The sequence below is a fragment of the Taeniopygia guttata genome, chromosome 8 (assembly GCF_048771995.1).
Source record: "Taeniopygia guttata chromosome 8, bTaeGut7.mat, whole genome shotgun sequence".
NCBI classification, from domain to species: domain Eukaryota; kingdom Metazoa; phylum Chordata; class Aves; order Passeriformes; family Estrildidae; genus Taeniopygia; species Taeniopygia guttata.
This window is the reverse complement of record NC_133033.1, coordinates 19424972-19439772: the sequence shown is the minus strand read 5'-3', so window position 1 is coordinate 19439772 and position 14801 is coordinate 19424972. Positions and strand designations below refer to the sequence as shown.

Sequence of the window (14801 nt, the reverse complement as noted above, 5' to 3'; positions counted from 1 at the left end):
CCCACACAGCATACACCAAATAGAATAGGATAAAGTCTTGTACATATGGCATGGGTACATAACTCAGCTGTGGAACCACAGCTGTAAAAGGAGTAAGACTCTTAAGATTTTGCTTAGCACACTAAAAACTAAAGAGCAAAAAGGATTTTCATAAGCTGACATAGTACCTTTCAATATGACGACAGTAAATTTTAAAAGCTGGCCTCTGGGTTTTTTTGATAACAACTTCAGAAAGAGTTGTGTAACATACATGCATCTACATGTGCTTACAATGCACTAAGTCAGTTGATCATCTTTAGCTAAATTTGTAAAACCATCCTGCATGAAAATTTTCTCTCACCATATATCTGTATATATACAAAGCTATGAAAATAAAATGTTCATATATAATGGGAGTTTTCAACTATTTTTCATAATAGCAAACATGCTGTATTTAATCCCAGCTAACTCTGAAAAATTTATTATTTTTAGAATTTTGTACCGTTGTACTGGTTTGGAATATTATCAGGGTTTAGGAATTGCCAAATATGAATGTTTAATTCAAAGTTAAAAAGATGACCAAACTATCAACTAAAGCCCCTGTTTTATGCAACATGGAAGAACAGTGCTTCTAACGCACAGTTAGTTCCTACTTTATTATGCACAGTTTTAGGGGTAACATGCAAACATAGCTGAGGTAAGTAGTTTTCCTCCTTTTTTTACTGGATTCCTACACAAGCACTATTGCTTTCAGGAAATCCCTCCAGTGTCTGTGCATGTAAATTGTGACTAACAATATTTATGACAGTGTGGCTGAAGCTTTATGCTTAAATCCAGACATTACCTGCAGGGTTCCTGTATTCTATAATTGAAACAAACTTTTCAATCCAGCTTGAGTAAAACTTCACTTGTTTGGTTGCCTTTAATGCAGGGACCGCAAGGGCCTCAGGGGCCTGTTGGATTCCCTGGACCGAAGGGACCTCCAGTAAGTATCTCTTTTATTAAGTATGTACAGCAACAGGAATTGTAGTTTTTATAGAGTGACTCTGAAGTGAATAGCTGAAAATTTATGTAAGGGACAGTTTAGGTATAGATTACAAATGTTCTTGTTGAGCCATAAGGGTTTGGGCTTTCATATTTAACGTAGTCATTGGTACAGCTCTTAAAACATTGAGAGTATGGCACCAAACTGCAAGTCTGGCATGTCCTGCCAGTGACCAAGTGACACACTGAGTCCAGGCAAAATGCTACTTTTCTGCTGTATATTTTCTTTGCATGATTGATTCACTGAGGAAAAATGAAGAGGAAGGAGGCATTCACTAGTAGCAGGAACATATAGAAGTAATAGCACATTCGAGCTGCCCCCTGAACCAGTCTTGGTGCTTTTCTGGTGTGCCTCTGCTCATGTGCAGTATGAAAGCAACAAAGCACCTGTGATTTTTTTTCTCCCATGCATTTGTTACTTTTATTTCCAATTCCAAAGCCTGAAATTTCATCAAGTATTTCTGCAATGCTTAGATTTGTATTGAGTCATTAACCAAAGAAAAATGGTGGTATAGGGACTTTCCATGATTTCTGAATTTACAGAAATCTATTTTGAACACGTTTGCATTTGGCAACAGTCATTCTCCAACCAATTGTTAAGACACTATGGGAAGGACAAGGAAAAAATATTTTTAAAGTCCTAGTTAGCTAATATAGGACCAGTTAAAAGTTACCAAAGACTAGTCTAGAAATAAACAGAGGGCAGAGATTCTGACAAATAATTGCACACTTTTTTTGAGAATGGCTAAGAAATTGCTTGATTTATGTATTTTATAATTTCAGGGTCCACCTGGAAAAGATGGCTTGCCTGGGCACCCAGGACAACGGGGTGAGACTGTAAGTAAATTTATTCTGCTGTGTTCATGGTGTTCTAAAGGTCATGGTTATGTGATCAAAACCAAAGAAATAGAGACAACAGGGAGAAGGGAAAGAGGCTGACACCAAGATGTTACATAACTGTACTTTTCTTATAGATGGGGCATGAGAAAGCTTTATTTTGCTCCCATGATACAAGTGTGAGGTTATTCTTTGCTATCCAGTTAGTCACATCAATATGAGATTAAATATTTAATAGAAGTAAAAGAGATTAATACCCAGATCTCTATTTAAATTAAGATTTTTCAGACAATTACTATACAGTAGTTTTCTCCCTGAATTCCATGTACCAAAAATAATAGCATAAAAAAAATGTTTTATTGATGATAAACAGATAGCAAAATGAAAAGCCAAGACCTTTAGAAAGTAGGATCAGGCATGATTGAACCTATTAAAATAAAATAAAATTTTGAAACTATGTAACTCATCTAAGAATCACAATTAATAAATTCTGGCATGAAAATGAAAAATTGCTATGTAATACTTTTAATTGAATTGTCTTTAAAAAACACACCATTTCTGTGTGTCAGAATGTTATTTATATTCCATTATAAAATAAAAATCCTCGCTTGGATTTTTCAGAGTAGAGAAAGCTATAAATTAATTAATTGAGAAATTTTCTCAGCATGTAGAATGTGTTTTAGGCTCCAGCTTCACTGGAAATCTGTTAGTGACTGCTGAGTCACTTCCACTGGTGGAAGGAGGAGCACAGAGCCTGGAGTAACATATCCCTTTGAAAATCTCTATTTTCTTCTGCTAATACTGTAGCATTGTCACACTGTAATGCTTTGCAATGATAGTGGCTTTTTTGTATATGAAACATTATTGACTCCTTCTTTGTTCTGTTCCTTTGCAATGATGCAAAGACTCTTGTTACCATAAGGATCAATTGTTTTCATTGTTTACAATGCAGGAAGCTCAAATTTGTTCTTTAGTCTGCTGTTAAAAAGTTACAATTTTCCCTTTAGTTTTAGTGCTTTGAGCATGAGCCATTAATGTGCCAGTACAGCAAAGAAAGCAGAGAGCATCCTGTGCTGCAGCAGGGGGATCTTCTCCCTCTGCCCAGGCCAGGAGCAGTGTCCAGCTCTGGGCTCCTCAGGACAAGAGAGAGCTCCTGGAGAGAGGCCAGGAAAGGGCCACTAGGGTGATTAAGGGACTGGAGCATCTCTGCTTTGAGTAAAGGCTGATGGAGCCAGGACTGCTCAGCCTAGAGAAGGCTCAGGTCTTACCCAAGTACAGAAATACCTGAAGGGAGCTGTAAAGAAGATGGAGCCAGGCTCTTTTCTGCAACACAGAAGGTTCCATCTGAACATCAGGAAATGCTTTCTCTGTGTGAGGGTTACCAAGCACTGTCCCAGAGTCCCCAGAGTGGCTGCAGTCTCCATTTGAGGTATTCAAAAACTTTCTGGACATATTCCTGAGCAACCAGCTCTCAGCAGCCCTGTTTCAGCAGAGCAGTTGGACAAAATGTGACTCCAGAGGTCCCTTCCAGCCTCAGCTATTCTGATAATGTGATACAACTTGTAACAAAATATTCAAAATACAGTGAAACTGTGGACGCTGCTACTGTGTGAAATTTGAACCAGGTCACTCAGATTTACTCAGTGCTATGGTTCTCTAATTTTGTGCCAATTTGTATTTAGTGGGGTTATCCCAATAAAAATCTTGAGTACCTTAGGAGCAAATGCAGCTTTTCATTAGAATTGTTTTCTGCCCTGTGTGTTTCCAAACTTGGGCCAAAACTATGTTTAAAATATTCTTCTCCATGGGTTCTCATATATGTCTTTTTGTAGAAAACCAGATGGCTTTAAATCAATTAGTTGGCTTATTGACTTTCTTTTCCTGATGGACATATCCACTTCAAGTTTTTTTTTAAAAAAGTATAAATAGAAAACTTCATTGCACTCACTGGTAAATAAGGGTATTAATAATTCTCTTTATTATTTAGACATATATCTTTCTTATTTAGACACATATGTTATTATAAAGTTCATTGGTGCATATGGGCATTTCAGCAGTTAGGGAATTAGGATAAGAGACATAGTCAAGGTTAATGAATTAGACAGCCAGATTCCCAGGTTGCACTCTGCAGTTTGTTCATGGAATAATAGCACAAGTTGACAGCAACTGAGGTAACTTTTGGTGAAGAAGAGACTGCAACTTTTTCCCCAGTAAGACGTATACATTTTGAAGAACTGACATGGTTTGTTCAAATTGTAGACATAGGAACAGTAATATCATGATAAATAATTTGGAATATAAATGTAGGAATAAGCTTTGTACTGAAAACCATTATTATGCCAGTTTGTCCTTAGAAGTGATTATAAATTTCAGTGATTTCCATCTCAGTTTGGCAGGAGGCATCAACAGTGAAAATTGCTAGATTTTCTGCTGTTATGGAAGAATTTAGTGCTTCATACTTGTGAAAAGACAAAATAGAAATATACTACCTGTATCATCTATTGGAATGAATTGTCTTCTTCCTGATACACTTAATCATTTCATTAAATTGTCTTTCACAGAAAATAACAACAAAAAGAAAATAGAGGCTACTGAGGCACGTCAAGATACACACATGAGACATTACTGTAATTTTTTTATTGCTAAATATTTTAGAATTGGAAGGTTCCGGTCTTCTTGAGCAGTTGTTGCTGAAATCTCCTTTGATTTTTATATCTTCTAAAAATCTGTATCTGTAGGAATATATAAACTTGTAACAGAAGAGAGAAAGCAGGGTAGTGACCCCATCATTAGCATCAAGTAACAAAGTATCAGTGCATTCTGCAAAATTAGGACTAGAAGGTCTTCTCAAGGTGCTTTCAGTAAGTGGGTGATGTTCAAATTTCTTTGTCTTTCCTGATAGCAGGCTTACAGAGGATGCTTTGCTTGTGTAAGGGAAGGGACATGGGGCTTCTGTCTGAAGCAGTTCTAGTTTTCTGTCATCAAAACAAAGGGGGATTTTTTTTTTTTTTTTTTTTTTTTTCCCAGAGGTCTGAGGTCTGAGGGGGTGCCTGAGTTATGGGCCAAACTGAGCCCTAGTAACATCTGGCTGGCAACCGGAACAGAATCAGATGATTGAGGCAGCAAAGCTCAAACAGGAACTTATGGAATAGGGCAACTATCAGTCAGACTGGTCAGAGGAAAGCTGAGTAGGGCCCAATATTTGAAAAAAATTGGGGCCAGATGACCTTTTTGTTTTTACACAGGTGAGCAGAGCAGGAGGCAGAGACAGGCTGTTCAGCAGGCTATATTGTGTTGGACACTAAAGTCACCTATCAGGAATGCGCTGTCTAACACTCTTCCATATTCGAAAAAAAATAATTTAGCACAATTCAAAGATACATTAAACAGTGCTATTAAACAGTGACATTCTCATTCAGATTATTGACTAATTTTGGCCTGAAATTCTGGGCTGCTGATTAGAAAATGAAAATTATGTAAAATTTCCATGTTCTAAAAAATTGTCTCAAAAATATTTATCTTCTATTTTGTTTTTGACATCACATTGATTTCTCATTAGCTTAATTCTTTTTGTGGCACTCATGTTGCCTTTTCTACCATTTCTATATAACCTTCACCTTCCCTGGATCTTTATTTCTTTTCAATTTCTTTTTCTCTCACCTCCGCTTTAATGCTCTTCCAACTTAATAGTCCATCTGTGTCTTTCTTTAAAAAGCATTTTTATGTCAGGCTTTATGATTCATAATATACATATGTAAAAATGTATTTTCAGCTGTCTTTTAGCTGCATCACTTATGCATTCAAACTCATCTAATCAAGTTCTCCTAGAGAGATCTGTAAAACTGATGGCAATTTTTACTGCTGTACCACCTCAGAGAGATGGGAACTGAGAGATGGAAGAGAAATTAATCAGCATTTTGTATCTAGGCATATGCAGACAAAAAAGATTTTTCTTTTTTTATTTCCTGAAGAGAAGGAATGTGTGACATAGAATTTCTCTATAGCTTGTAAAGGGTAATATAATGTTCTATAATTTTTTTCACAGGGTTTTCAAGGAAAAACTGGTCCTCCTGGTCCTGGTGGTGTTGTTGGCCCTCAGGTAAATAATTTCATTTCATAGTTGACTTCATGAGACCAACATTTAATGGTTAAATTATATATAATGCAGTTGCTTTTGCTGTGTTAAAAGAACCACATTAATGGTTATATTAACTTTCATAATAAAAGTTGCATGACAATATTAGAAAGCTATACTTAGTAATCATCAGTGATTCCACCAAAAAAAAGAAAATATTTGGGTTGCCCTTCCATTCTGTTTTATGTTTTGATTTGGGTTTTTTAATGGTTTGTTGTTGTTTCAGGGAATTTTTATGTGATTATGAAATTGGTAGTTTACAGAAGTCAAAGAGACAGATTTCTCTACCATTAAACATTTTAGAAAGAACAGTGCAAAGTGTGAATTTTTTCCAGAGAAAAAAATTCAGTAACTTTTAGATAGTGGAGAGATAAACTATCCAAATTCCATTTGATTTAACCTTATTAATTTACAGCTTAATCAAGCATTTAGAGCTTTTTTAGCTAATTCCCTCAGTGGAACTTTTCTGTTAGGGAATTTGAAGAGAGATCTTTCAACTCTCCTGCCTTACAATTCCAATTATTCAGAAAAGCAATAGTACAGAACTGTTTCAAGACAAGAATAGTACATGGATTTCTCTCCTGTGTCCTTTTTATAACCTTCTCCCATACACGCTGTGTTTTAAAGCTTCAGTGCTTAAGGAACAAGGTCAGGATTTCTCTCTTTGGAAGCTGCACAGACGTGTCTTCAGGCAAAATGCAATGCAAGATTTATTTTATAGGACAAAGATATTTTGTAAGTCAGCCTTGCCTGGAGGGAAGGTGAGGAATGTACGCTAACCAATGGCAGCACTGTTTGGTAACATAACAGCTGGATATTGAGAATCTGCTCCTCTCCACTTCCTCAATAACTTCAGGTGACTGAAGTTGTACTTTTGTGCCTAGGGTCCTACTGGTGAGACTGGACCAATTGGTGAAAGAGGCCATCCAGGTCCTCCTGGTCCCCCAGGTGAACAAGGCCTCCCAGGTGCTGCAGGAAAAGAAGGTGCTAAGGTATGATGGCTTTGGGGAGCAAACAGGAATGGACAGATAAACTACTGACAGTCTGACATTTCAAATCAGCATGTAGACATGCAGGATAAAATCAGAACACACAGTCTAAAATCATGATTGGTAGGTTTCACCCAGAAGGACTTGGAAGACTGGAAGATTCCAATTTTAGAGCTATGTCTGCTTCCACTGAAAAATGAGAATTCTCTTGAGCCAAAAATTAATATTTTTGTAATAAAAAATGAAAGAAAAAATTGTTTGCATATAACATGCATTAAATATGGAGACACTTAGTAATGACATATTCACACCAAGGTAGAAAACTGTACTTTGGCATTTAAAGTCAGATGTGTAGTAGTGAATAAAAGGTAGATTTTTGGCTGCCATTGGGGAACAAGAAATATATTACTTATCTAGTTACTATGTAATTCTACTCAATCTTTGATTATAATTGGGTATCAAAAAATTTTATTGAAGGTATCTTTAAAGATATTTTTAAAGCTTGTTGTGTTTTTCACTATTTGTATTTCATAACTGGTACTGTATTTTGTCAAAGTTCATTATAAATTTAACCACAGACTATTGTACTGATAAAAGAATTAGGGGTGAATAGCTAGGGGCAAATCTTTGTTTTCATTACTATAACTAGGATCTGGTAGTTAATTCTCATCTCTCATTGTACACATAATTTTTAAGCATATGTTTAAATCAAAATGTAATATGTTTCCCAGGGTGATCCAGGCCCTCAAGGCGTTCCTGGGAAAGATGGACCAGCAGGTCTTCGTGGTTTCCCTGGAGAGAGAGGCCTTCCAGGTGCTCAGGTATGATATAAGCACTAGAGCAATTGCCATGATATCTCTAAATAAAAGAAAAAATGTATTAACTCCTATATTTCATTAAGTCTTCTACTGTGCTTAAATTAAAAGCAGTAAGAGAACAGATAAAAAATATAATTGGCTAGATAAGAAGTAAGGAATTTATTCAGGTCTGTTTCTTTCTTTGGATCTTGACATGTTTCCTATTATATATGTTGCGAAATTGCTCTTGAACTTTCCACTTTAGTAGACAAGCTTTTTTTTCCCCTTTCCATTTTCTAGGGTCCAGCTGGTCTGAAAGGAGGGGAAGGCCCACAGGGTCCACCTGGCCCGATGGTAAGTGAACATAATAATTCTATGAAATATAAACAAAATTACCTAATAACCTTTTTTCTTCTTTAGATGCTGGGGTGTTTTCATGAACACAATCTGTAAAACAGCAGACAGATCAGACTTCTACTAAGTATCCATACTAATAAACATGCATGGATTATGGAGATAGAGAATATCTGAAGCCTTCTGCCACTAGATTTAGTTACAGCATTTACTTGCTGCTCAATACTTGTCACTTATGTCAAATTGGTTTTGAGATGAGAAAGGTTTTCCATGAAAAATCTATGGATAGTGACTGGTGGACTCATGGAGTTGGGGTAGGCTTGCCTAGGCTGAATGCCAGGTGCCACCAAACTGGACTATCCCTGCCCTGCTCAGCTGGACAAGAGAACACAAGATGCACTGAAAGGTTTGTGAGTCAAGATAAGGACAGGAAGATCAGCCACCAGTTACATACATCATGGGCAAAACAGACTGGGAAAATGAGTTTAATTTATTTTCAATCAAATCAGAGTAGGATAGATAAGGAGAAACAAAGTCTGAAAACGCCTTCTCCCCACCATCCCTTCCTCCTAGGCTGAACATCACTACTGATTTTTGTTTTATCCTGCCCCTAAGCACTGCAGGAGGGTGGAGAATGGTCCTCAGCTCATAACACATTGCCACTGCTTCCTCCACATGGGGAGGACTCCTCACACTCTTGCCCTAATCCAGTGTGGGGTGCCTTGGCTGTGAGTCAGTCCTCCATGAACTTGTCCAACCAGCCCTTCCCAGGGCTGCAGTTCTTCATGAACTGCTCCAGCCCAGGTCCCCCCCAGGGTGCAGTCCTTCAGGAGCAGGCTGCTCCAGTGTTGGTCCCCCACAGGGTCACAAGTCCTGCCAGCAAACCTGCTCCATGTGGGCTCCTCCCTCCACAGGGCCACAGGTCCTGCCCAAATCCTGCGCCAGGGCAGGCTCTCCACAGGGCACAGTTTCCTTTGGGACCCACCTGCTCCAGTGTGGGGTCCTCCATGGGCTGTGGGTGCATCTCTGCCCCCTTCTGTTGTGCATTTTTTCCCCACTTCTTAAATATCCAAGAGGTTCTACCCCTGTCACTTATGGGCCCAGCCATGGCCAGCCCATCGGTCCATCTTGGAGCTGGCTGGTGTGACTCCACTGGACATGGGGGAAAGTGGCATCTTCTCCCAGAAGTCAGTCCCATAGTCCCCTGCTAGCAAACCCTTGCTGTGCAAACCCAGTACTCCTGTGTTCCCTTTGTACAACTGTGTACAATCATGTCATGCAGGAATTTTCCTTCTTGGCATTTTAAGCTCAATAGTAGAGTATGCTTCAAATTACCTATTCTCTGTTGTCATGCTTTATGCAAAGAAGTTCTACAAGGATGCACTGGCATTCAAAACATGCTAGAGTTATTCCCAAATGTGAATTGTGTAGATTTTGACAGTCATATTGTCAACTTATTTCTTTCATACAGTGCAATTGAGATTAAAAAAAAGAAAAGAATCAATCATCACAGCTATTCATGCTAGGAAAAAAAAAAAAAAAAAGAAGTAATGGAGGAGCTGAATTTCTGTGTGCTTCAACAAAGCTCTCTTATGTCCTTGCAATTCAGATTAGAATTCATTAAACAAGGATAAAAATCCACACAGTACATTACAAGTAATACATGGGACTTGAATTCTTAAAATGAATTACTGAATTCGTAATGCCAGAAACCTGAATTTGCAGTTCTTAACACTGTGCAGTGTATATATATATTCCCAAAAGGCACCAATACAAGGAATGGAATGGAATGGAATGGAATGGAATGGAATGGAATGGAATGGAATGGAATGGAATGGAATGGAATGGAATGGAATGGAATGGAATGGAATGGAATGGAAGCTAGCAGGGAGAGTCAAAAGGGATATCATCTTACCCATCTGAAGAACCTGAAATGTTAAAAGAAAAGATGAATCAAAGTCAAGAAAGCATAGACCAGAATAGTCTCTTCAATCTAAAGGTCCTGTCTTGATTTTTGCTGAAGGAGCCCCTAAGGCTGGACTGACCTCTCAAGCAGATGGTTCAGGTGCAGTGACCCAGAGCCCTTCTGAGCATGCACAGAGCAGCCAGCACAGGCAAAGCTGACCTGTGACACAGCCCCCTTTGCCAGCCAGCCCTGTCCACACAGGAGCTGTGCCATTCCTGTCACGGTTCTCAGAAAGACACATCACACAAGATGTGAGGCAAAAGTACACTTATTTAGTGATAGCTGTCTGTATTCTGAAGTACATATGTTTGAACTGAAATTCAGATGATCCATGTTTTTCTAATTCTTACAGGGTGTGTATAATTTAGTGTTTCAGCTGAGAACATCAGGACTTTTTTGAGGATGTCTCAATTACCCCCATTTACCATTCTTTGGTTCAAATCACGGAGCTCTCTCAGAGCTCATGAATAGAATTCATGTGAAAATAAATTGGTAGAGAAAATCCAGCAACACTATTAATGCTCCCCAGCTAATGGGAGTTTAGTGCCAGGTTGAAATCATCATTAATTTTAGTCCAGAAACACACAGAGTATGGGTATCAGGAGCATACTACCAAGGAATTCAGTTCATAAACCCATCCCTGTTAGAGCCACCCTTCCTGCTGAGGTAAACAGTCATAGAAAGAAATCCTTAGGAGGCTGAGGACTTTTTGCATATAGTTTTCCAGTCTTTAAAAAACAGATGTAGTGGTAACAGGAATTGAGATTTTGAAATGCAAAATTTTTAATTGCTTTAAATATATTTGAGCTCATTGTAGTGCAAGCAGGTCACTTGAGGTACAAAGAGGACCAAGTTGCCCTTAAAGTATTCCAGGTCCTCAGTAGGATTTTTATCTGTTTCATCTTTAATTACTGACTTGTTACCTCAAAACAGGATTCGGTGAAAAAAAAAAGGTGTATAGGTGCCCTTAATACTGGGTTTCTGTGCACCTTCAAGCACCACAGTTAAGCCACAACTGCTTGCTTTTTTTCACAGAAGCTCACAGCAGACCATGAGCATCAAACACTCCGAAAATATTTTCCCATCTATTTTTAGCCAACAGAAGTGTAATTGTAGTGGAGTCTTCATCTGCCATCTATAATAGGAAGAGAATCCATGCCACTGGCTGACTTTCCTGTGATTTCCTGCCAATACCAATTGTTTCTAACTAGCATATATAGTCAATTATAAGCTTTGTTTGGCTGGTGCGTACATCTGCTAGCATACCAAACAAATGACTGCTCCAAATACTGTGCATATGCCAATTACTCTGTTTAGAGGGATTTGGACAAAAGAAAGAGATGCATGAATGCATGTCAGAGCAAGAGGGGGTTCTTCAGGATTGAGGGGGGTATTTTCATGGTTTGGGGTTTTTTGGGGAGGGGATTGTGGTTGTTTTTTTGCTATTATGGCGGGGGAGGTGAGTTTTTTTAACAGTTCTCTTTTATCTGCTCTCTTTGTTGCTTCTGTTTGTTTTCTTCCCTTCTCCTACTACCATGTGGAATGCTGAATGCTGATGAGAGAAAGCTCTTTGGAATGTCAAGCAGTCATTTTTCATTTGTTCATTTAGGAATAGGATGCTCAAATCAGACTCAGAATAAGCCAGCTGTAGGCTACCCAGTTATCAATACTGAACTATCTAGAGCTATCTTCATCTATCTGACAACATTTTACAGTCATGGGGACCTTCAATTGTTGAGCATTTTGTTAACCATCAGTAAAAAGTATTGCTACTACTATGCAATCTATACAATAGATGTCATTACATACCTCCTCACAGGAAGTGAGATAAAACCAAGGTTGCTAATCAGTTTATAGTCTGTATAGCAGCAATACAAAACACAAACTTCTATTCTGTAGAAAAGTTAAAAAAAAAAACCCAACAAAACAAATTAATAAAAAGATTCCATGATGTGAGTACCACAAGACCAAAGGTTAACAAGTGGTTTCATAACATAAGGAGCTTGTTTCATAGTGGGAAAGAGTGACCAGAAAAAAATAAAACACAGAAAGAGAGAACAGATTTAAGAAGCTGCTTAAAATGCTCTTCTGAGTTGGGACTATAATTTAATATGTTCTCCTGTGCTCAGAGGCCATTTTCTCAGAGAAAGGAGCAGCTCCTTGAAAACAGGAAGTGTAGTCCGTCTTCATAACTCATGTGAAATGCAAAGATAAGTGTGGAAAGTTGGCTGATTAAAAAGAGCTACTGGCAATTATGGCCTCTGTTAGTGTCTGCTGTCTGACACAGGAAAGATCTACGAGTTCTTTGGTTTTTTTTCCTCTCTATTCTTGCATCCTCCTGATGAGATGACCTAAAATTGTTTAGCTTATGAGAGCTGACAAGATCAGAGACCATGGTAGTATGGCTGTAGGGCAATGACTTTTTCTTGTTGAATTCACTGAAACCTTAGGAACTAAAATAACAGAAATAGGACAGAAACTTAGGCAGCCACCCATCCTTTAAAAAATCCCCAACACCTGGAAGGATAAAGTCATCTATGATTTCCATACAAATACTTTGTTTGAACACTCATGCAAATTTAGTTATTGCTGAAATAACTTGCTAAAATACTTTAAGAAACCATTCAGCACTCTTTTCTGACATATTTATGTGGTGGGAAAAGCACCTTATTATGAAATTAGTACCATTTATGCTAATGAGGTCAGTCTAGGACAAGAATGTCATGAGTAGAAGCAAAAAAAATAGGATACTCATAGGTGAAAGCATCTTAAAATTCCAATATTTACAAGACAGCAAATTTAGTCTTCCTTAAACATGAAAAAAGGCCATTTTGAGTCTCAGAGTTTTATTTTTATTATTTTATTATTATTTTATACTATTGTTCTATTCTGTGGTGTATCAGCCTGCTTCTAGTGTATCAATTGGAGAAGTGAAATTACTAATCATAATTTTGATGTGTTGCAAACTATCTTGAAGGTGTAAGGCTGAAAATTTGGGGAAATATTTGTGTACAGCAAATATTTAACAGTACTCTCTTAATGCAAAAATTGTACATTATTTAAAAGACAGAAAACAATGATGCAGTTTTAGTGATTTTTAATACATAGTACCTGTTGTTTTACCCTTAATTTTTAATATTAGATTTTTAACTTTTTCTGTGCTTATCTAAAGATGCCTGTACATAAAAAAAATCTCCTCTATAGACCACACTAAATTAGCCACTATACTTAAATTATTTTTACAGAGGTGAACTGAAATGCAGAAATGTGATCATATCAGCAATAAGCAGCACAAAACTTTACTAAAAACTTTGGTTTTGGTGTGGCTTAGTTCTGCATTTTGATATGGTGAATATTCTTTCATCAAAGCAGTATGTTAATATATTTCGAAAACAGAGAGGGAACTAAATTCTTGAGGACACTCTCATTATGATGAACAAACACAGGAAGTGGTATTTACAAAAAATGAAATCAGTGTTGTGTGAACTGTATTGAGTATGAACTTCAAGTTGGTCCTTCCAGCTTTTTTTCTTAACTTGCATACATGATGGATGCGTAACCTGCAACCAGCTGAACTTGCACTGATGAGCAGCTTCTCTGGTGACTTGCCTCATGAAAACCACCAGCATTTCCAGGGCTCTCGGAATTTCTTTGTCCTTTTATTCCTTTATCCACTGTCTTTTCCAGGGCTCGCCAGGAGAGCGCGGCGCCGCGGGCACCGCTGGCCCCATCGGGCTGCCAGGCCGTCCCGGCCCTCAGGGGCCTCCGGGCCCCGCCGGAGAGAAGGGTGCTCCCGTGAGTAACCACAGTCCCACAAAACCATCCCTGCACACGCTTCTCATTCCAGAATGTACTTGCTCCCACTCTGTTCAATATGTGTTCTCAGAGCACACAACCTACTCATTTTAGATTTACAAATATGCACATAGTAAAATATAGTGAAAATTAAGCAAACCCCAGATGTGGGGAAGAAATCATGATGTCTGGCTCCAGATCAGAAGGCTGAAGGATCGCTTTATTAAAACTATACTATATTACATTAATATACTATTTAAAGAGATACTATACTATTCTACATACTTACATCTTATTTACCTATCTAACTAACTAACCTGAACTCATGACTCTCTGCTGAGAGTCCAAGACACAGCTGGATCAGATTGGTCATTGAACCCAAACAACCTTCACCAGAATCCAATCCAGCAATCACCTCAGGTAAACAATCTCCATACCATATTCCACATGAGAAAACAAAGGAGCAGAGATTGTTTTATCTTCTCTCTGTGCTTCTCCAAGAAATCCTGAGAGACAGAATTATGTCTCTCTGTCCAAAGAATGGGAATGTCACAGTAAAGCATTTCTCATTGTGCTCTCTAAGACCAGGAAGGGTTAAACCTGTTACTATCACAGAAGGGAGTGGATAGAAATCAGTCTTTCATTAAAACTTTGTACACAGCCATTCTGCATTAGAGTACAAGTGTATTTGACATCAGCTTCCATTATTACTTCATATCATTCTCTTATACATTCTCTTTCCTTGATAATTTTCCTTCAGCTGTGGTGTTCTCTGTTTCGTTGGTTTTTTGGTTTTTTTTTTTTGGAGGGGTATAGATTTTTTAAATTTTGTGTTAGTATTGGGACTCCCTGTACTGAAGTTTTCATTACTCTCCTGTGATAATGTGGATTGCTTGATTTTCTTT

At 37.9% G+C, this 14801-nt stretch overlaps 1 protein-coding gene across 4 annotated transcripts in view; it reads left to right on the top strand.

The window, feature by feature from the left end:
• Positions 1–14801, top strand: part of COL11A1 (collagen type XI alpha 1 chain) — a 132911-nt gene that overhangs the window by 86364 nt on the left and 31746 nt on the right. For all 4 annotated transcript variants that reach the window (XM_030279271.4, XM_030279273.4, XM_002186741.7 and 1 more), the window contains 7 exons: positions 911–964; positions 1807–1860; positions 5906–5959; positions 6880–6987; positions 7716–7805; positions 8082–8135; positions 13789–13896. In XM_030279271.4, coding sequence (XP_030135131.4) covers positions 911–964; positions 1807–1860; positions 5906–5959; positions 6880–6987; positions 7716–7805; positions 8082–8135; positions 13789–13896 — 522 coding nt within the window. The remainder of the gene's footprint in view (positions 1–910; positions 965–1806; positions 1861–5905; positions 5960–6879; positions 6988–7715; positions 7806–8081; positions 8136–13788; positions 13897–14801) is intronic.